This window comes from Chroicocephalus ridibundus, chromosome Z, assembly GCF_963924245.1.
Source record: "Chroicocephalus ridibundus chromosome Z, bChrRid1.1, whole genome shotgun sequence".
NCBI classification, from domain to species: Eukaryota; Metazoa; Chordata; class Aves; order Charadriiformes; family Laridae; genus Chroicocephalus; species Chroicocephalus ridibundus.
The window spans coordinates 18824800-18848150 of record NC_086316.1 but is presented as its reverse complement, the minus strand read 5'-3'; the positions used below and the strand labels follow the sequence as shown (position 1 = coordinate 18848150).

Genomic DNA, 23351 nt, shown 5'->3' with positions numbered 1-23351 from the left:
ACAGAAGCACAACTTTAAAACATTTAACTGAATCTGGAACCTAGAATCCAGGTAGATACAAAGGTAGAAACCAGTGGATAAGCCCAGGATGACTATGGTAGGGACAAACTCAAACCTTTAGAACTTTGACTGATTAGGTTACTGTTTTTAGCTTAGTCCTTTTGAGACAGCTTTTATACTGATCTTAACGAAGAGGCTGACTGTAGCTAAGTGGCATCAGGTGACAGCCTACAGTCAAAGATTGATTTTGTTTTTAATGAAACAACAGACAAAGTTTTTTGATGTGAAATACTGTAGATTTAGACTCAGAACTCAGTATAGTATCAACTCACACTCTAGAAACTAAACAAGTCAGCCAAACAACTTAAGAGCTCACAGATTGACCTGTAACATTTTATATGCCATACCAACCTCATTTAGGCATCGCTTCTTTGTAAAGATATTTCTGATAAAGGTTTCCTGGATTTCTTCCTGTTTAACCAAGTACTGCCAGAGCCTCTTCACAGACAGTGCAACATGACTGTTCGATCTACATAACAAAGTTAAAATAAATATCTACATCATGCTCATACTTACAAGAGACTGCAATACCTTATATTATAATAAAACTATAGTCAGAAGAAATGCTGATGTGAAGCTACAGCTCTCTGAACACTGTACAAGACCTATTTGGCAGCATTCTCGTACCATCGTCCTGAGAAACCTACATGTGAGAGGAGGTGCAAAAGGAAGAAGGAAAAGAACATGTAGCGTTTTCACCTCCTACCCTGGCACAAGTGAGAAAAATCTGTTTAAGAGATTACACAGCAATCAGGTCAGCATACAGATTACTTATTAGACCACCTCATCCTTTACAACATGGATTATTGCTAATGAGTGCTTCTATCACATGGATAATGAATGACTAATACTTCCTACTAGGAATACATCATCACCTGTGTAACTTCTCTGAAACAACCATGACTTTCCAGTAACAGAACCGGAAAGACTGTAGAATCAGATCAGGTTTGAAATGATTATACTTATCCCTAGAAAACTGTATGATCAAGCAAAATTTATTAATACAAATATAGCTGCTTATGGCAGGCCAAAACCAATCCGACCCTGAATCACTTTAAATTGTAATTTAAGAATAATGCCAGGCAGCAGAAGCATGTTAAGCTATTCTTTTCTAATCAACTCAAGTTACTAGAACTAAGTGTGACAATTGTGAGGTGTTTTACAACAAAAGGACAGACTTTCTGTTGATTCTGCAACCACAGGTGATAGTAATATTAAAAAGGCAGAAATCTATTTTAGAAGTGACAATTTAAGAAACTGAGCACACTTTTCTGGCTGAACATGCAATTCTATGGAGTCACAATTACACAAATATTATGAATAGTAAATATTTCTTCTCTGATTTTAGGAAAAGATGCTGGTAAGAACATAATTTTATTCCCTCCAAACGTGGGGTGATTACTTAATTCATTGTCACTCATTCTTAATTACCTCTCAGGGCAAATTTATTTATTTTTTGTTATTATTATTGATGTCAACCATAGTTATTCCACAGAGACACTCAATATCTTTAAGCTTCAATAAAAGAAATTTAAGAAATTAGAAGCTTTTAATTGTTTTTATTGATCTTGCTTTGGGCTAGAGATGCGTGAATTATGATGTGCACCCACAAGTTCGCGATGGATTAAAGCAAGTCTAGAAACTGGCATGACAGTTATCAAAGTTATGGTTTATCACATGCACTAACAACATAATGCTTGATGTATACTGAAGATACTATAGTCAGGGTTTCTAGACATTACACTCACCTGAATGGAGTGTTTGTAGGCTCAAGTAAAGTTTTATGGCGAAGCAATGCAGGACCAGCAGCTTGGGCATCTTCAGAAGCATGAACTGAAATATAATGTTGAGGTGGACCCCCATATAGCTCAAGACGTCGGAGAAGAACTTGTTCCCAGCGCTGTAGTGTTTTCAAAACTGCATGGCAGATTGGGGAGCTAACGGGAAGCTCTAGAAAGACAAGTAAATATTAAGAAAAAAACCTTCCTTCTCCATTATTACCTCAATGGAGATAATTCCACAGCTGAAGGCTGAAGCGTATCTCAAATACCTCCAAAAGTAAGCTTTATTCAAACCTCAACTTGATATCTGCAAGTACAAAAAGATGAACTGTTTTGTGCTACCATTGCTAAATACAGGAACAGACTTCTCCAACACTGACAGAAATTAAATACCATGGAAAAGATACTCCTGAAAGCTATGTAAAGGCATATGTATGACAGGTAGGTGATGAGAGAAAGCCAACATGGCTTCACAAAAGGCAAATTGTCCCAGACTAATCTGGTGGCATTCTCTGATGGACTGACTGTGCTGGTGGGCAAGAAAAGAGCAACTGATGTCCTCTACTTTTGACTTCTGTAAGGCCTTTGACATGGTCCCACACAACATCTTTACCTCTAAACTGGTGCAATACGGATTGGATGGATGGACGGACTATTCGATGGAGAAGGAATTGGCTGAATGACTGCATCCAAAGAATTGCAGTCAACGGTTCAACGTCCAAATGCAGATTAGTAACAAGTGGTGCCCCTCAGGGGTGACGTATTGGGATCAGTACTGTTCGATATCTTAGGTAATGACATAGACAGTGTTAGTGAGTGCATCCTTAGAAAGTTTGCAAGTAATGCCAAGATGAGTGGTGCACTTGATTTGCTAGAGGGAAGAGATGCCATCCAGAGGGACCTTGGCAGGCTTGAGAAGCAGGCCCATGTGAACTTCACAAAGTTCAACAAGGACAAGTGCAAGGTCCTGCACCTGGGTCAGGGTAATCACCAGCATCAATACAGACTGAGTGATAAACAGATTGAGAGCAGCCTGGATGACAAAGACCTGGGGATACGGGTGGATAAAAAACTGGACATGAACCAGTAGCTTGCACTTGCAGCCCAGAAAGCCAATTACATCCTGGGCTGCATAAAAAGAAAGGTGTCCACCAGCATGAGGGAGGTGATTCTGCCCCTCTAATCTGCTCTCATGAGACCTCACCTGTAGTCCTGCATCCAGCCCTGGGGCCCCCAGTACAAGGCAGACATGGAATCGGGTCCGGAGGAGGGCCACAAAAATTATCAGAGGGATGGAACACATCTCTTATGAGGACAGGCTGAGAGAGTTGGGGTTGTTCAGCTCAGAGAAGAGGAGCTCTGGTAAGACCTTACTGCAGCCTTTCAATACTTAAAGGGGACTTACAAGAAAGATGGAGAGACACTTTTTACCAAGGCCTGTAGTAATAGGAAAAGGGTTAATGGTTTTAAACTAAAAGACGGTATATTTAGATTAGATATAAGGAAGAAATTATTTACAATGAAGACCGTGAGACACTGGAACAGGTTGCCAGAGAAACTGTACATGTCCCATCCCTGGAAGTGTTCAAGGTCAGGTTGGATGGGGCTTTGGGCAACAAGATCTAGTGAAAGATGTCCATGCCTGTGAAGGGAAGTTGGACTAGATCATCTTTAAACGTCCCTTCCAACCCAAGCCATTCTGTGATTCTATGATTCTATGAAACAAGGAGTAGGAATGATGTAACTTGAATTACAAAAAACTATAAGGTTTCCACCAAGAAATAAATATTGTAAACATTCTTGTATGACTAAGACACAAAGAAAAAATTAAGTATGCAGAGACTTCTGCTAACTACTAAGCATTCCTTCTCATCCACTCATCTTACCCACCCACCATGTTATTTCGTAAATATACCTGTATGATAAACAGTATCAGAGAATTATTCCCAGATCATGCAAAAATGAAGAACTTTTGAACAAAAAAATCAAGCTACAACATACATATTATTCAATACATTACTGATTTCAAATGTGGTTATTAAGTACAAAAAGACAACTCTGCTGCTTATTACCTGAAAGATCATGTCCAGCCAAAGGGTAGAATATCTTCAAATTGTGAAGTACCAGCTGAACCATTGCCAATCTCATCAGTGACCAACTAACAAGAAAGCACTAGTAAGTCATTTACTAAAAGGAAAATGAATTTTTCTCACTTATTCACAATTAGGATTTAAATTTAGAGCTTTAAATCCTTATTATAAACTGATGATAACTACAAACAGTACTTTGGAATATTATAGATATGTTGAACTCGAAAGTCACTATATCATGTATTAATGAGTAAAACAATAATTGTGAAAAACTAAGTCTAGACAACACACTGCCATGAAATACCATGTAACTGATGGATTATCTCAAAAGCAAAAGGTCAGAAATGCAAGTCTAGCCATTGCAGAACAACTTGCATTCTAAAGAGTAACTTACCTGTATGAATTTGCATTAGAATGCTCTTGATTTTGTGAATTTGATGCAAACACATCTCCATCAAAATCTTCATCATCTTCACCACTTTCCTGACTTTCTTCGGAATCATATTCTGCTTTACTTTGTGATGGAAGAAAAGGCTAAAAATTTAAATAATATTTATTGAGTATTTTCTAGTTAACAGATATTTTAAAATTATCTTTAAACAAATACATCATTATAATACCTAATGTTTTTTTATAAAAAGCAGGCATATCAATCTTAATCAATTTAGTAATCTTTGGAGTTTGTACCTCATGAAAAGCGTAGCTGTCCATAAGCATTGCACACTTTAGTAGCTTAACTATTTTTTCCGTTACTCAAAATTCTAATGCTGAAAATGAAAATACTAACAGTTTTCCAATTCTTATTTTGCTTTACTTTCACATCAGATGTATCAAACCACATGCATGACACACAAGCTTGTTTTTTGTCAGAGAGAAGCCAAAATCACTAGTGTGTTTCCTCCAGTTCTTCCAAGGGCTGAGAGGACTAAAGAACAAGAAAATCCTATCCCCCCTGCCTACAGAACTCAATATTTATGATAAGCCCACCATCAGTGCCCCAGTGTGTTATTCAGTATTTCCAATTTCTTTTTGTCCTTGCTCCTAAAATAATGCTTAGGTATTTATTTTGCTGATATGGCTAACATTTGGTATAGAAATGAGCCATACAACTCCATACAATTATGTAACTTTCTACAAAGAAAGACCTGCCACAGCAGACTTGACAACAAAAGGCAACATAGTTTGATTTCTATTAAGTATATATGTTCATTTCACTCTTTTGAAATAGATGATGAAAAGCTGCTCATATTTCCCTGTTTATCTAAATAGTTGATCCACAATTACCTACACATTTGTACTCCACAACTCTAAAAATCAACATGTTTTGTTTATAGCATTATCTGAAAACATAACAGCAATTTTTAAGAAAGCTGTTTCAAAAATATCTGTAGGCAGCATTTTAGAAAAAGCTAAATATGAGTAATAAAAACAACCAATTTCAAACACACATCTAAATCAATGCCTAGACTAAAGACAGTAAGAAAAAAATTACCATTCCAGAAGTGATGGAAGATATTTATCTGTCATAATAGCAAAAAATTACCTTTGCAATGAAATAATCCCAGATGCTAAGCTCAGGAGGAATAAATCTTTCCTTGTAAGATGGAGATTCTTGGTCTACCAATGGCAATGCAGGTGACTGAGAACTCTCTTTTGAAGAGGTTTTTGATGAAAGCCTGTAACGTTTTTGCTGTTTCTCTCCGTCATCTGAAGAGGATGAAAATACAGTATGTTGCTTTAAGTTGTCTGCTCCACCTCCCTACTGCTTTTAATAAAGGGATTTACAACAGAAAGTAAAGACCTTCCTCACTGCAAGTTTTCAGAATTTTATCTTAACATTTCTGTACCAAATAAGCATAGAGAATGTTAGTGCTCAAATACACAAAACTAATACATAAATAGAACTCCAGAAAGGGACCCCTCCCTCACCCAGCACAAATAATATGGAACAGTAGAGTACATCCATAACTGCATTAGCAGTTTTCTTCCTACAAAGATGGCAAATATTGTTGCTCAACCAAAAATACCGCACAACTAAATTACTTCAATAAGCACTACTGAATACTTATTATATTTTTAAGACAAGCCAAGAGTCTTGTTTTTCAGAATATATATTGCAAATATAGTGCTTGCCATTCCTACTCCTAGTTTTAATTCCTTTATTGTTTTAACTTTACTTATTCCCTTCTGCTACCAAGGGCCTTTAAAACTAACTTCCACTAAGCTTCTGAAATTACCTTCTCCTGCTAGCAATGCTGGGCATGGCAGAAAAAACACCAGCATACCTATGTATGCCTGGAGTGAACCACTAAAAAGAAGTATTTCTTATACCCTTTTTTTTTTTTTTGGTTCAAATATTTTATCAACAGGAGACTTTTGAGTCTTGATAGATGCCCGAAAGACTATTTACTTCAAAACTTTTATCGCTACTCCAATCCCTTGAAAACAGAAGGTCTAACACTCCAGACAAAAGAAAAACAACACTCATTTAAGAACAGTTATATTCCACATATAACACTTACGTGCTTGTAACACAAACTAAGACAACTGTAAAGCCTGAAAAGAGGTAAGATTTAGGTTTATTTAAGAAAAAAACAAAAAACTTCTGAGTTTTTTTTAAACCTCACAACTATGATTTTTTTTTTCCCCCCTAAATGGGAAAACTCTCTATATTCACAGTGGTTGACAGAATTTTTTCATAATTTCTGGTTGGTTTTGGACCAGAAGAAAACCCACATTTTTCCAAGGATTCTCAAAAACATTTTTGACCACATATGAAGACGACCATTACCACTACAAGCTTCTGAACTACAAAATAATTTATGTATAGAATCTAATAAAAGCTGAAGACAGCATCTCATCTTTCATCTTGAAACTGTTATATTTTAACAGTCTGTGTTGCACTACTATACTGTATCATTTTATTTTTTTCCTGTTACACATATTATTTGCAATCCACTTACCTTTACTAAAAGTCGCAAATATAATAGCTACGGTAAAATGCATTTTCATTTCATTATTTAAAGCTCATCAGATAAGAAAGAGCATGCACATGCATCATTGTATGAATTTTTAGCAATTGCTTAAAAAAATTCACTAGGCATAAAATAAGGAACAAATGTTGCATGATACAGAAATTAAGCAAGTATATGCTTGCAGGTTGTTTTTCTAAGCAGAATTCAAAAAGCAAATGCTTTACTTTAAAAGAGTACTTTTTTCCCATTCTGTTAGATCATTCTTTGTGTTTTTAAGAATAATGCAGGCTAGCCATTGGAAAAAAATATCAATATTTAAGGAAAATGAAAGTACAACCATCTAAGTGGTTTGAAATACATACTACTAATGTCAATTTATTTTTTTTGTCCATTCTAAAAATCTTTAAATAAATTAACAAATTCATTACAAATCTGACTTTGTCATTTGGGATTTCAGATCTCCAGTTATATTCACTTTCAAATTTCCCATATATTTCTAGTTAAAACTCTTTAACTCTAGTTAAAACAAAACTGTTTTTTGCATTCAAAACATTTATCTTTGGTCCCATTTTACTTATAAGACAACTGTAAAATTAATGTTATTTTCCAAGAATATTGGAATATTTCAGACAAGGAAAATGCTTCTATTTCTGCCAAGATCTAACATATGCAATTATACTCAAAAGACCTGTTGCCCACATCAGCTCCCTTCCACCTTCACAGGAAGAGCTAAAAGGCAGATCTATTTCAATTTCACAAAAAACTAAAATGCAAATCAGGGTTACTGGTTCTTATTGAAGACTGTGTGCAGGTATGAAGCATCAACACCCCAACGCCCTATGAAAAAATGCAAGTCTTCATTAAGAGATATAAAATTATGGAGTCCTCTTACAAAAGCATCATCTTTGATTGCAGGCATCAACAAATATCAGCACTGCTGAAGCCCAGAACAGAGTGGAATTACAGAGGCGTGTCAAAAGAAATAACGATTTTGAATCACACCTCAAATCATTTTAGGAAGTGTAAAGCCCTGCACAGATTTATATAATTCTTTAGGAAGCTATGAAAGCCAATTAGAACAGTAGCCTGGTAAAAGTCTACACTGCTAGACATTTTGACTTCAAATCTAGAAAGAATTTGCATTTTGCAAGGTTACAAATCCTGACATTTTCAACATTCAACATAATATTCTGCTTACTCATGGGCAATAGCCCATGTGGCCAAGGTGATGAATTTACTGAATTAGCACTCAACAGTAGCAATTGCAATTAAGTTTCATAAACTGTAGTTTGATTACTATATGTACACAAGACCGTAAATTCTTTGTTGTATTTATGCACCATTAATGAGTAGTCATTCACTGAAAGGCTCAAAGCAAGTATATATTAAACTTTCAGGTGTTTCTGAAGACATTATATACATTGGGGGCATTTCAATAAATGGTGAATAGAAACCTCTCAAAAAATTAGATAAGCACAAAATACTTGGCATACACAAACTTTGTTGACATTCCTGTTCTGACCATCTAAAGCTTCTTCTACTGAACTAAAACAACTCCATCATTCAGAGTGCAAATACTTCAAATCAAACTTCTAATCTGTTTTAACGGCTGACTTAACCAAGAATAAGAGAGTAATAGTGAGAAGACAAAGACTTTAATATAGAATAAAAAGGCCACGCAAGTAATGAAGTACTCAGTACTCCAAAGTACCTTAAAAAAACCAAGCCAAACATTGCAGTCTCTAATTCTGAGCTGGAATTCAAGGCAATTATTCTCACATTGATGTCAAAGTTTCCACTAATAATAATATCACAGAGAATTCTTATTAAAAAGGAGCAGTTTGCATGGCTGTTGTTAGGTCCTTACACAAGCTAGGCTGCTTTAAAACTCGAGGAATCTGTATCCTTTTATCTATTCTGAGATTAATCCATTCCTGGAGATAAAGTCTAAAAATGAAGACTTTTTACTGTTGTTTCTGATTTGCAGATACATAGCACTGTTAGATCCAGTCTGAGGAAGAAAAAATTGCTAGTCCAAAGCACTACTAATGCAAGTTTGGGTTTTGTTGTTGTTTTGTTTCAGATTCTGGATGCAACGTACCTCACAGCAGGTACAGCAAGCAGATAAATGCAAGAGTTCTAAAGGGTTTGATTTTTCTTTATAATTGCCTAAGCAAAACTTGGCCAAACACTAAATTAATCTTATGCTTAGAGGCTCTGTTAATCTAAGTCAGAAATATATAAAATCTGTAATGGCAGTATGTTTTCCAGGAGGTCATGAATAATGGTTTGTGGGGAGCAAGTGAAAGCTGCAAATTAATGCAGAGGATCTAACAAGAGAAATATATGCATAAGATTAACAGCGGGACTGCACAGCGCGTGGATAAATTTTATGTGCACATCCTCATTATCAAGGTTTCTTAAAACCTTTGGCATGTCAGGCAAAACCCATCAGAGTAAGACAATTTATAATTTCTCCGTACCAAAGTACAACTATGACAGTACTCAGAAATAATATTTGTGTTAAAATTTCTTTAATTGCTTGGAAAGTTACAACAATCAGACGAGAAAAGTAACTTGTCTTAAGACTATTAATAGTCAGGTATGATCAGATTTCTGATTTCTATATCTGAAACCCAAAATGACAACTTGAAGTCTATAAAGTGTACTTGTAAAATACTCAAGTTTTGGAAGTAGTTTTGCATTTAATTTACTCTTATAGCATGGAATAATTGAATATATGAAATGAAATTATGGATTTCTATCTATTAAAGTAAAACCTAAACTTTTCCTTAAGAACCCTCTGGATTATAGAGAAATTACCATCTCTGTACAGACTTAAGTTACAAAACAGTTTTCTGAGGCTGTTTTGAGGAGAAATACATGGTAAATACAATTCTGAAAAGATCTACTGTAATCAATAATAGGGTTATTTTTCAGATGCTAATTGCCTATTTGAAAAGAATTTTGAGACATAATGTAAATTCTCAAATGCTAACCCAGTTTGTCAAAATCATTTGCTGCAACTGCAAGAACAAGAAACACGTCTGGAAAATATAACACGTCAGGCAGCTCTAAAAAGCATGCCGACTGCTATGCTTTGTCTGATCTTCACTGTGAAAGAGGCAATGAAGCAATAGCTTTTCGTACAAACTAATTCCTAACAGAGGTCAGGATTTTACAAGACTACCAGGAACTGGTTTTTGGTTCCTGTTTTTAAGTTTGTGTCTAATGGAAAGATGATGTTTATTTAATAGAAATTTTATATCCAAAGCTATTATATGCTCTAGTCAACTGAAGTAAGGCGCAGAAATGGAAATCACATAACTTTATTGGCCAGCTCTGTACATAGTGCTATAATCTCTTAAAACAAGTTTGACTGTGGAGATCAACATCCACATTTAGATAAAGCACTAAAGGATTGGGGGAGCTAGGGGCATGGCAAGAAGATGACGACATATGCAGGACATATAGAGTTATATTAGAATTTTTAATGTTAAGAATTTTGGGCTTTTGATACCCACTTGAGAGTGAAAACATTTCACAAATATCTAAACACAAACTTAAGAAAAAAGAGTATAGTTATGCATAACAAAATGGGAAGCTATACGAAGTCTAAATCATACTTTGGAAGAAAGTGCCATAGTTGACTGGAACAAGCATCCCAGTCACTTCTCAGTGTTCATTTCTGGGTCAGGAAAAAAAAAGTAAGAGATGATAGTAGGGGCTCAAAAATTCAGCAGATTTTAATCCTACTTCTTTGCTTCGCTGGGGGTCTATTTTTTTCCCTTTCCCCTCCCCCCCCCCCTAATTTAAAATGACAGAGAAAGATGTTCCTCACGAATCCTTTCCCCTAAATTTGCTCTATATAAACATGCATTAAAAACAAGTAATAGACTTACAGAATCCTAGAATTAAGTAGGTTGGATAGAACCTGGTCCAATCCTTTGCTCAGAACGGGGCTGACTTAGGTGATTGCCTAGTTTGTTCAAGTTTTGAATAACTCCAAAAATGGAAACTCCACAACCACTCTAGACCCCCTTTCCAGTGTTGGATTATCCCTGCAAATTAGTATTTAAAAAGGTCCCTTCTTCCCTTAAATTTTCAATTTTGGTTTCTTGATTCTTCCAGCAACAGTTTTATTAATTCTGCAATCAGCCAGACAGCATTCATTTTCAAGAAAAACATGCAGTAGACAGGCATTAAGTACACATTTCAGAATACATTTCTATGTAAAAACAATTAGCTTATCATTTTAAAACAGTAGTAGTGGCAGCATTAACACACCTCAGTATACAGTTACCAACACCTAGGAAACTTAGAATTGCCAACAAAAGCCAGTTATGCCTTCCAACAATTCTGATATGGCAAATATATTTCTCATTATCATTTTGTTAAGGTAAATATTTATTCAATACCACAGAGAAAACTGTACAGATAAGAACTCACTTTTGATTAAAGATCTCTACCCTGAAAATACTTTTCTAAATGTCTGACAAAGTCTGTGTTTACACAGGCTACATTTCCAGTTTTCCTTAAATACAAGGTATTTTTATATGTAACACACATTGAATATTAATAATAACAGTATAATAATAAAAATTATATAATTTAAGTTATATTTTATACATCTATATTTAGAAGTGATGTACAAAGTCACCATAGTTCCAGTAAATTTATATTTACAAAATCTTCCTTTTAAAAAATCTGATAGTCTACAGGATTGTTACTCTTGATTTTATAGAAGTCCAACTAAATTATAAAGCACAAATCTGTACCAAAAAGAAAAGCACTACAGAATTCATTCTGGACTTCAGGATAATTTATAATAATCCGAATTTAAAACTTGAAGGTTGTTTGCTTTCCTAAGGAAGGTTGTTTCCTTTCTTAGACTATCAAAACTGAACACCTTTTCTTTGTAATGTCTAGAATGAAAACTTAGAAATTCACATGCATAATAATGCTTATATTCAAAAAGCAAAACAAGCAGCTCTCCAACAAAGATATGAAACACTTCTGATCCTTTCAAACCATGGTCAAAGTCATTTTATAATTAACACTGATTTCAAATGAAGTGTAGTAAGAATACAACAGCACTGCCAATTTATTTTTTTTTTTAAAAGGCCCAATTTAATTGCTGCTTTAGTTACAAAACTTCACTTTAAATTTTGATGTCATGGCTTGCAAACAGAAGTTTTTCTGTCTTTCTACATATGCAAAAAAAAAATCACACATAGCAAACTGCATGTAGAGGCCTAGTACTAAATCTAGTATCTTGCCTGAAGATTTGGTAGGACTATGAGTACTGAAGGCCGTAAGGGATTTGGAAAACCCCACACATTCCATGGAGAACACTACTACCTGATGTGGGCTAGGCATTGGGAAGTGCCCACCTGCCAAAGAGAGAAAACATACTGTATTTGTAAAATGGGAATATATTCCTGATATGAGCGAACTGGAAAGCTTTAAAATGGACATTAAAAACTAGGCTGTAATAGTACTGAAAGTTTTCTCTTTAAGATGAGCTTAACCCCCTCACATTACAGTATGTATAACATACAGTAGTTGTGCTACTTGAAAACCTTATTTCAGTAACATTCACATCTGCTTCGTACTCTCTTCTATACAACATCTATGCTAATTATTTTAGATCTTTGTTTTTCTTTGCAGATCTAAAACCATATTGAATTCTTAGTGAACATTAACTACTTAAAACAATTACTCTTAAGCTTTCAGCAGTGACATAATTTTCTTAAAGCACCCCGAAGACGAATGTAAGTAAAACAATGGAACTAACCAGTTTTTGTCTTTAATTGCAGTTGTTCGCCACTGGGTGTATGAGCTCCTCCTCCAAAGATAGCAGACCACATTTTGTTGTTAAGTGGATGAGCCATAATTCTGTACAATTCATTGCTAGAATGTGTTGCTAGGCCATGGATGAACAGACTCAGGTAGACTGCAGTTAGAATTTCACAAAGTAAAACTGTGAGACTTGGCTGCGCTTCCTCACCAGCAGAATTCAAGAGACGTATTAGAGCTGTTATTCCTGTTTATAAAAAAAAGAAAAAATAAAAAGCATATACATGTGTGTCAACATACTCTGGATTATCATGGGTATTTTGACTGGCAACGTACATTACTGAGTACCTTCTAGTGTAGAAAAAGAATTAAGTCTTGGAGGAAATTAAACTCCAGGAGAAAGAGGCATGCTATTGAACAGCTTCATGTTTTGTACTAACAGTTAAACAAATATATAGCAACTTTTCAAGAATAAGAGGGAAAAAAATCACAAAAAAAAGCACTCAAATTTTGGAATATCTCTAAAACAAAATACCTGGTACTGAAACTCTATGATACAACACCTAGTTACCTCACTTACATGAATCTTTCTTCCCCCCATGTCTCAGGCTCTCTTTTTTCTGGCTACTCAATTCTTTCAGCAAAGGGTTAGCTCTTTATTCTCTACTTCTAAACGAGTGCCTCACAGTATATTCAATACATATCATCCAAATCTTATACTTAAGAATAAAAATACTAATCTGCTCATTGACTTTTCTGTGGTGCTTGTTTCACCAGTTACGTCTGTAATTCCAGCACAACACTGTAAGTTGACATGCTATATTCTCACTTTACAGTGGTAAAACCAACCAAAAATCATGGTCACCAATTTGAACTCTGCATTGTCTGACAGGTGTTCTTTCACCCATGTGCTATACATCTTGGGGGTTTTTTTATGCTCCCACAAAAAGTTGTGAAGAGTTTCAGATGTGGCTCCAACTGTGTCACTTTGTGCACATAAGAGAAAACACAAATAGCAGCAGCCAAAGAATTCTGCTTTGTGTCATACTCTCCCCTTTGTACATAAGGCATGTGAAGCTATTGGAAAAAAAAAAAAAACACCTGAGAAACCAGTTTAAAGTGATGTTACCTATAAGCACAACTGCTAACAATGTCTTGTCTCGTTCATTAGAAATTTAACTCTGCAACTAATGAAATAAAAAGAGAACAGATGACAATCTGATTCCTCTCAAAAATCTGTAAATTTTTGACAGAACGTTTTGCAGAAAAGAAAAAAACAGGATAGCTTCAAACACAACGACTGTTTAAGGTTCTCCAAAAGATTTTTTTAAAATTTTCTTATTGAAAAACAGATCCCATAATATGAAAGCATACTTCTTGGTTACGCTTACAATAAAGTTAGTGCTGTAAAGCTTATATAGACACACACTCTCTCTAACGTGACCAGGGTAGCTTCATCAGGATAGATCCCAGCACATGTCAAGAATTATCTGAAGTCCTACGTGGGTTTTAGAGGTACAGTAAAACATAACGCATGATAAACTTTTCATTGTCAACAGTTGCAAGTTAGTTCAAAATTTGTACATAATCATTCTAAGATGGTGCACAAACTACGATAGCCTTTCAAGTTCTTTTTCAAAGTAAAGGAAGCAGAGTAACGGTGAGACTGATCTGTTGCCTGCAGGGGGAGCAAGTAAAGCACAGACCAACACCCTATTTTCCATTTACTTGCCCTCTACTAGAGCTCCCACTAACATTTTTTAGCAAGAGAAAGCAATATAAATCAACTTATAATATTATAACTTAGTGAATAACCAGAATTACTAGATTACAGCTTTTGAAAAATGACGATAAAATTTTATTATAAGAACTTATTTTTACCACGCAGCTGTTACAAATACTACTACAAAGTCCAGAGCATAGCTGCATACTCTTACAGTGGATCCAGACAATTAAGTCTTCCTTAATAGGAAAGAAACAAATCAACTATACATACCTGGCCACTGAGCAGGTGATGTATTGGGAGTCACTGTTTCTTCTAAGCTTGTTGTTCTTAGAGAATGGCGCTGAGTTAATAGCACTGTCTGATACACTGTTCCAGTGAACTGATTTGCTTGAAACGAGCTGTGAAACAGAAAAGTGGGACATTGTATTTACATTAAAAAAAAAAGTGTTTAAAACTATTCAAGTGGTAGGCATGTGTGAGCACTGCCTTCTGGTGCACTATTATTATATCACAACTACAGTGAGACAACGTGTTGACCAATCTCTAAAAAGTACTTTTCCTAGTTCGTTACCTGTAGCTGTGGCCATCACAAAGACATTGGTAGATGCAAGCAGAGAGTGACGCTGCTAAGGTATGCATTACATATATCTGTAAGACAAAGTTTTATAGGACATATTACACTCCAGATGAACAGTGGGCAGTGGCAAAAATCACTTACAAAGGCACCTTCTCCAAAAAATTGGGTTTTGACCAATTCTTGTGCATCCCAGACATGCACACAATTTGCTCAGTATCACACTGATCACTATTTTTATCATAGCTGATACATTTCTTAATGTATCACAAAACATACTTATGTAAAGAGCTAGAGAATCTGTTGATCAAAAACGTTCAGTTAAAAAAATGAGTTTATTATAGTTATTTGTCTGTTCCCTCTGAAACAAAGCACAGACTAGGAACTGAGCAATCTCTTGAGTATTCTCCAGAAATCCCTAGCAAAAGTAAATACGATTTGGGACCTAACACATACAAAACTTCAGGAAATATTTAACCTAACACTTAAAAGTTTGCTTTCCAGTCCAAGGTTAAATACAGAAGAAATCTTACATAACTTAAAAAAAACAGACTGAATTTTACTCTATGAATCATAGAATCATTTAGGTTGGAAAAGACCCTTGGGATCATTGAGTCCAACCATCATCTCCACTCTACAAAGTTCTCCCTTACACCATATCCCTTAACACCACATCTAAACGACTCAAACACATTCAGAGATGGTGACTCCACCACCTTCCTGGGCAGCTTATTCAAGTATCTGGCCACTCTTTCTGTGAAGAATATTTTCCTAATGTCCAGCCTAAACCTACCCTGTTGCAGCTTGAAGCCATTCCCTCTTGTTCTATCGCTAATGACCTGTGAGAAGAGACCAGCACCAACCTCTCTACAATGGCCTTTCAAGTAGTTGTAGAGAGTGATGAGGTCTCCCCTCAGCCCCATCCTCCTCAAACTAAACAGTCCCAGCTCCTTCAATCGCTCCTCATAAGATTTATTCTCCAGGCCCTTCACCAGCTTCGTTGCCCTCCTCTGCGCTCGCTCCAGCACCTCGATATCTCTCCCATATTGAGGTGCCCAGAACTGGACACAATACTCAAGGTGTGGCCTCACCAGTGCTGAGTACAGGGGGACAATCACCTCCCTCCTTCTGCTGGTCACACTATTTCTAATACAAGCCAGGATGCCATTGGCCCTCTTGGCCACCTGGGCACACTGCTGGCTCATGTTCAGCCGCTTGTCAATTAGAACCCCCAGGTCCTTTTCTGCCAGGCAGCTCTCCAGCCACACTGCCCCAAGCCTGAAGATATATACTGTTTCACAGAAAAGTCTGAGTTTACTGCACTTTGCAGACAATCAGTTTTTATACTTCAAAACTTAATTTTACTTAGGTCTAGGACTGAAATACAGAGTTTACCATTAACATAACCAAAGTAATGATCATATTGTCATAAAGACAAATGTGACACTGACATAGTAGTGCATGTTTTCCATAACAGATGTCATCTTGGACAAATATCCAGTCCTGAGAGAGGTGATCTACTTCAGCTTGTTCAACCAGATGCTCAGCACATCAACAATAAGTAGTAATCAGTGAACATACTTTTAGCACACTTTAAGCACTACCAAAAATAATTATGTTGCACAGTTTTATTACTTGTCATAGGTAGGCACATCAGAAAGTTTTCATGCTGTGAAAGAGAGATTCATGATTTCAGCAAACTGGACAATGACAACAAGAAACAAACAACTATATAAAAAAAATATGCACCTTGTTGTTCTGAGTATCTGGATGAGGTGGGGAATCGAGGTTTATTATGGCATGTAATATATCATGAGTTAAGTTACCAAGATGTAGCAATGGATTAGCCACCACTGTTTTGGCACTAGCGGTGCAAGCAAATAGGAGAGGTACGGAGCTTTGCTCTGGTAGAGGGCTGGAAGGTACCCGTATTGACTGTTCCTAAAAACAAGCAAGAAACACACACATAAAGTGACAGTACAGCTTCCTAAAGGGAACCAAAGAACTTCAGAAAGAGGGGAAGGGGATTCTAAACAACAAAAAAACCCTAACCTACAGAAAACATAACATGTTAACAAGTGTTACTTTTATTATAAAATAAGTGCATGCTATAATAGGAAAACTTCAACAATAACAGGTAACATATTCAAAAAAGCCTACATCAAATCCAATGCAGAGAAAACACAAACTAACCTACCCCACATACCTGCTGAGATTCTTGCAATAGCAGAATTAATTCCATTCTGACAGATGCCAAACCTCCTCCATGAGAGCCATGAAGTATACAGTAACTAAGGAACATTCTTAGGAGTGACTGGTATTTCAGAAGCCATTGGCGTCTTTTCTGAAAATCTTCTTTCTGTAGCATATTTTTTTGCTGGTCAGCTAAATCTTCAGGGTTTTCATGTAATGTAGCTTCCTCTGGCATCACACTAATTCCTGACTGTATCTCTTCTACTTCAACACTATAATCACAGGTCTTTTGAAGAGCTACCACTTCTCTTTCAAGCCACTGATAAAGCTGATACCTCAGCTTCCCACCATCTACCTCATAACCAGTGGACAGCGTACGAAGCTCTACAGTAAGAATTTTCAGGCATGCTCTAAACTTCAGCTGTGCTGAAATTATATCTTCTGATGGACTTAGAATACTTTTGTCATCAACTATACTAAAAGATTCTGTGTAGCTAGAACTTGTTTCATATAATTTTTCAGTTTTCTTCAGAGGTTTTAGGTCTTTCATTACCAGGGAAGAATCTTCATTCTCATCACTTTGATCACTGTCTGACTGTAGTTTCAATTGTTCATCTTGGAATACCACACTTGGCTGGCTCCAGTCAAAGGAAAGAGTTGAACTTGAATGTTTTCCTGATGAACAGTCTGAAGATGATCCTAGACCATTCAATACTGGCTGTGACCAATCAACACTGGAAGACTGGTCTTTTGTTTCCAGTTCTTTAACTGGAGAAGATGGTGAGAAATCTTTACTAGTATCCATTAAACTAGAGGATCTACAGAATGACTTCGACCTCTTGACAACTTTGGGCATCTTTGATAACACTTCTAAGGCCAACATAGGACAACCAGCTTTTAGATGGGCATATGCAGTGGTGAAAAACAGCCGTCTTTCACTTAGGTTGATTTTGTCAGCTAGTCCATTTTCTACTGTTAGGCAAATGTGTGTGGAAGATGTATCAGAAGAGCCAAAATGACGTCTCAGCAAGAGAGGATGTGTTCTTAAGTAGTTATAGAAGTTAAACACTGCAGGGTTACAACTTGATGAGCCATCTCGTTCATCTGAAAAGATATTGCATCGTGAGGAAAATCTATCATTCTGTATGAAATAGTCCATCTGCAAAGTTTTAAGTTCATCAGAACGTCATTAGGTCTTAATACTCATTCTCCTGTTAATGTAATTGCACCCCCCTTTTCACCTTCCTTTGCACTTTTATCATTTGAATATCTTGGGAGGGAGGACATTGCCAAACCTAATCACTACTAAGAAGAGAAGCTTGAGCAGGAGAGCAGGTAAGACCTTTAATTTAAAACAGCTGGTATTTCTCTTCCTTGCAGTCAGGCCAGTTCTGCTGCAGTTAAACAAGACCACACTCCTGTTTAGTTTATATTTCTGAAGTCTCCATCACTAAATGACAATAAAACGTTATATCTTACTAAATACTTTTATTTAAAAGAAATAGTCTTTTTTAAAGTTTTGGATTAGTAATTTTTTTTTTACCTCTTAACAATAATGCAACATACAATAAAACTAGTAAATCCATAACTTGTATATATGGCTATTGTTATTACATACAAATAAATGAATTATACAGCAGTGCAGCACCTACACATTTTATTTTCATGTCCAAAACCACAACATGAAAATCCCTGAAAGCATCAGCATAGAATTATTCACACAGCTTTCAAAGAGTCTGGGTTAGCTGAATTAAGTTAACTCTTACTGTTTCCTCTGTCAGGAGTTATGGCACAGCCAACTACAGATTACAGGAAAAGGTACCTGAGAGACCACCTTTTAAGTAAGAAATAAAGCAAAACACCACAAAGAAGCCACTGAACTGATTAAAAAATTAGAAACATTTAAAAATAAATTTACACAGGAGGATATGACCAAGACAGAAACAACTGAACACTATATCCCTAATTTGCTCAAAATTATCCTGAGGCATGTAACTTCAACTGAAATTAGTTTTTAAAATTAATTACACAGCTCTGGGGATTCAAGTCTTCATTTATCCCCAACAAGTTTCCCTCAGTAGCCAGGACTGAAACTAGCTAGCATGCTAACTATTAGGGTCCTGAAACATTTAACCTCCTTGAGAACATTAACTTTAGGAAATAATACAACTGATTCTTACAAGGCCTATAAAGCTAGCAAGTGAAGAGGGGGGGAAAAAAAAAAAAAAATCACTTTAGGAGACTTACATGCTATTTCAGGCACCATGTGGGCCTCTTTGTATCACGGGAAATACCAAAGTCTTTTCTATGGCAGTTTATCATTGTGGTAAACCATTCTTCCCAAGGGCTAAAAGCTACAAAATACTGCGTCTTCCAGACTGCTATGAAAATGTGCAATTAAGAAATTTTTTCCTAGGTTGTGATGGATTCAAGCTAACTAATGAAGTTAATTTGTCTCTTCCTGTTTCAGATACTGCTGGAAAAACAGCTACATGACTGCAAAGTCATTCTCATTACCCTGATACTCACATAGTTAAAGGATAAATTAAGTATCTATTCAGGGGATACAGGATAACAACAGTACAGTCACCACATTTACTATAGAAATCACATACATTGCTACAGCGAGCTATTTATGAGCAATGGAGAGCAACCATGCAGTACCTGGTCTGGTTCAAACTATGCTTTAAGAAACTACATAGTTAAAACCAACCTAACAGGGAAAATAATCATATTCTTACCTCCTTCATCTTCAACAGAATGTTTAATCAAAGTGTCAAGAGCCTTGCTATAATCTTCCAAAATCCAGTAAGCCATACTTCGCAGAAAAGTGTCACAGTGCATGTTTCCTGAGCTCTCTTTTCCAGGAAATGCACTTCCTAAAATTCTCTTCTGTAGTATAGATTTATAGGTACTAGATACTTCAAACTCTGACTCATAAAGTCTTGATATTACAAGAGCCAATTGAATGTCATTCAGTTTTTCAAGGCAGACCTAATTGAATTTAAAAAACATGAACATATTCGTATTAATATCTGAATGTATATACACTTATAGTAATATGTTAATATTACATTATATTCACAAGACCAAACATTTCTTCTCTGGTTAAAATGATCACAAGACAGGAAGTGACACAAATCTGTTCAGATTGAGATAAGTAGGTCTATCAATTCCATAAAAAATTAGCAGGAACTATGCAGAATAGCTGTGGCCAGCTATTATATGCAAGATTTGATCTGCAATTTTGTCAGTTTAAGTCTGACATGACACTATACCTTTGAAATCAATTGCCTCCAATAAATCATTATCAGTGTGCACATGCCACCTCTTAAAGCTGTTTTTTTCGGTTACGAAACTTTACAGAACAAACCCTTCATTGTCAGAGATATGAATTTCCTCCCACCTTTTCAGTTCAGACAGAGGAAATAATTTTTTTTGTGAAGGGAATCTAGAGGCCAACCCACAACACTGTAAAAAAGCCTTAATTTTCAGATATGAAACATCCTACAGAAAAAAATGTGTTGTCTTCATATATGGCAGGGCTGACAATCTGAAAGCAAGTTAACAGTAGGTAGGCCTCTTAATATTTACGATAATTAACCATGGGACCTTTTAGTATCACTAATATGAGAGAAAACAGAATCAAAATGTAAAGATTAAGGATTTGTATTTGTCATTAACTGGGGGGGGGGGAAAGGGGGAGGAATACAAACCAGAATCTTCAGGGGTCATACTAATATGCAAGTCCCATTCAATATATTTGTACATTTCAGACAACACAACAGTGTTAAATATTTAAAAAGTTCATTATTTTATTACCTCCACTGCATCTTTTAAGTGTCCTGCCAACAAGAAAAATGCTGCAGAATGTTCAAAACGCTGTTTGCCAAGCAAAGAAAAAGCATTCTTTAATGCTGCTTTACGCCATCTGTCTTCAGTGAAGTTGTTTCCAAAAAACTGTGTCATTTTAGTATCTTTTTGGGACCTGTATATTGAACATGATTGATAAAAATATTATGTGTTTTACTAGATGCATTATGGCTCTTAATTTCCTCAGATGCCAGTAGAATTTTACACAGATCTTTTCATCAGGAAACGCAGAGGCTCTCACCAAACTAGAAGCATAGGAGGCTTTATATTTTAAAACAAAAATGAACTTTAGTAAATACAAAAACTAATGGTGTTTTCAGTCAACCTGGTACAAATACAGAAAAGCTCACTTTTCCCAGGTAAGCTCTTAACAGTAAGTGACAACTCAAGCTACTTTTTTAAAGAAGCTTGCAACGTTGAACATTATGTTACAAAACACCAGTTTCAGAGACAGACTTAATTCAGTCCTCTGAACTTAAGGTAAAATTTGTAACAACAAACACTTTTCTAAAAAATAACTATGTCATTCCACACGCTACACAGGTAGCCCTCAGAAGTAAATCCAAATTAAGCAGTCATTGAAATTACAGCAGATTTGAGACTAAAACTTGGAGCATCTACCTTCAGAACCAGCAACTAAATTACCTCAGTAAATACAAGAAGCTTAAAAACTACTCATTCAATGTAATGACTAATTTAGAAGTCAGATCTCAGCTTTCAATAGTAATATTTGTGCTTCTTTTGGATTACCATCACATTCAACTTTTTTCCCAAAATTATACCAGGCAGTATGAAACTCCATGTAAGAGCTTGCATGTCTCCTACCTGTATAATCCCCAGATCACAGCCTTCTTTTTCATTGCAAGGTAAAAAATGGCTGCATCAAGTGGATCATTGTTTCGCTGAAAGGCTGCTTTAGCCACCTGTGAAGACAATTCAACAGCAAAAAAATGACTAAAATTCAAATGAATCTTAAATTGGATCCCTGTATCCCATGCCCCATAGTGCTTGGAAGTTCTCCTTAATATGGAATCCCTCCGCTCACTATGAGTCTGACATAAGAACATGTAAAGATACCACAGCTTCAACCACTTGTTTTTGTTTTATATCATTTAGCTAATGCTTTTCCAGGACTAGAAGCTTTTTTTGCAGATCAAATGGGAATGCGTACACCTGAAATCAGTTCCTGAAATCATAACAAAATTAATTTACTCGTTGCTCTGGTAATCATGGAACAGGCCGGGACCAGTCACAACAAGAGAAAAGTTGTTTACAGGAGATTACTTTTGGAGGTTAGCAACGAAAAAGGAGTAAGTAGCAGCAAGAATAGCCCAAGACCAATGTAAGGTAAACTTAAATGCAGGCCCAGAATACTGGGAATTTTTTCAATGCAACGCAGGTTAAGTTTCGTAAAGTGATGACTGATTGCTGAAGACTGAAAAGTAAAAGTAGAGACATGCATTTTACCACTTTGTGCTTTGTAGTCAAAGTATCTTGTGCATGTCATTTTCTAGCTCAACACACTTGGCTTTTCCAAGAGCTTAAAACAAGTGATAATGAGGTTAGGCTTATTGCCACATCTGTGATGACTAAGATACATATTTAAAAAACAAAAAATTTAAAAAAATACAAACAAACCAACAAGCCAAAACAAAACAATAGGTTTTTTTATCATGGAAATGTATCAGTTTGCAAGACAGATGTATAATATCTTAGTTGACCCCACTTATGATATGTTTCTAAGGAGAACCTTTTTCCTTAACTTGTTTCCTGATTTTATTATAAAAAAATAACTATACACTCAATCTGTATCTTAAGCATCCACAATAAGGACTGTACACTGTCACCTTGAAAATGGAATACCTAAAAGCCCCAAATGTACTTCACACTGTAATTTGAAACCTAAAGTACTAGGAAAAAAAAATAGTTAAATACAAAAGTTCATACTCATACAATAAACTATACGTACAAAAAATACAGCACAAAACATTCAGAAACACTGAACATATCTAAAAATTTAAACCCACATAAATAGAAGGTAAACAGCAGAGGACAGCTGTTTGGAAAAGTTTCATAGTTTTGTTTCAGAATGCTATATTTACCTTTTCTATACATTTCCGCAGGCTATGGATATTTCGAACCCACCATCCTATACCCATAGCTCTGAGTTCTGACCATGTTGGATCTCCTTTCTGCACTGCAGGGAGCATGCTCAGTAGTTCTTCTTCTGCTACTGAATGAAATGCCCAGGCAAAATGACTAGTAGATAAGCCTACATAA

At 35.8% G+C, this 23351-nt stretch overlaps 1 protein-coding gene across 11 annotated transcripts in view; it reads right to left on the bottom strand.

Moving 5' to 3' along the window:
- Window positions 1–23351, bottom strand: part of DMXL1 (Dmx like 1) — an 85224-nt gene that overhangs the window by 17724 nt on the left and 44149 nt on the right. For 8 of the 11 annotated variants that reach the window (XR_010069172.1, XM_063321075.1, XM_063321077.1 and 5 more), the window contains 15 exons: window positions 23174–23343; window positions 21897–21994; window positions 21021–21186; window positions 19940–20192; window positions 17212–18302; window positions 16755–16946; window positions 15003–15079; window positions 14702–14829; window positions 12704–12952; window positions 12186–12299; window positions 5475–5638; window positions 4326–4465; window positions 3914–3999; window positions 1809–2010; window positions 412–529 (listed from right to left, as the gene is read on the bottom strand). Coding sequence is in view for 10 of the 11 variants with exons in the window: in XM_063321075.1 (XP_063177145.1) it covers window positions 412–529; window positions 1809–2010; window positions 3914–3999; window positions 4326–4465; window positions 5475–5638; window positions 12186–12299; window positions 12704–12952; window positions 14702–14829; window positions 15003–15079; window positions 16755–16946; window positions 17212–18302; window positions 19940–20192; window positions 21021–21186; window positions 21897–21994; window positions 23174–23343 (3248 nt within the window). In the remaining variant the exon portion in view is untranslated. Of the gene's footprint in view, window positions 1–411; window positions 530–1808; window positions 2011–3913; window positions 4000–4325; window positions 4466–5474; window positions 5639–12185; window positions 12300–12703; window positions 12953–14701; window positions 14830–15002; window positions 15080–16754; window positions 16947–17211; window positions 18303–19939; window positions 20193–21020; window positions 21187–21896; window positions 21995–23173; window positions 23344–23351 lie in introns of those variants that run through there. The other 3 variants (XM_063321082.1, XM_063321083.1, XM_063321085.1) reach the window with 2 other exon arrangements.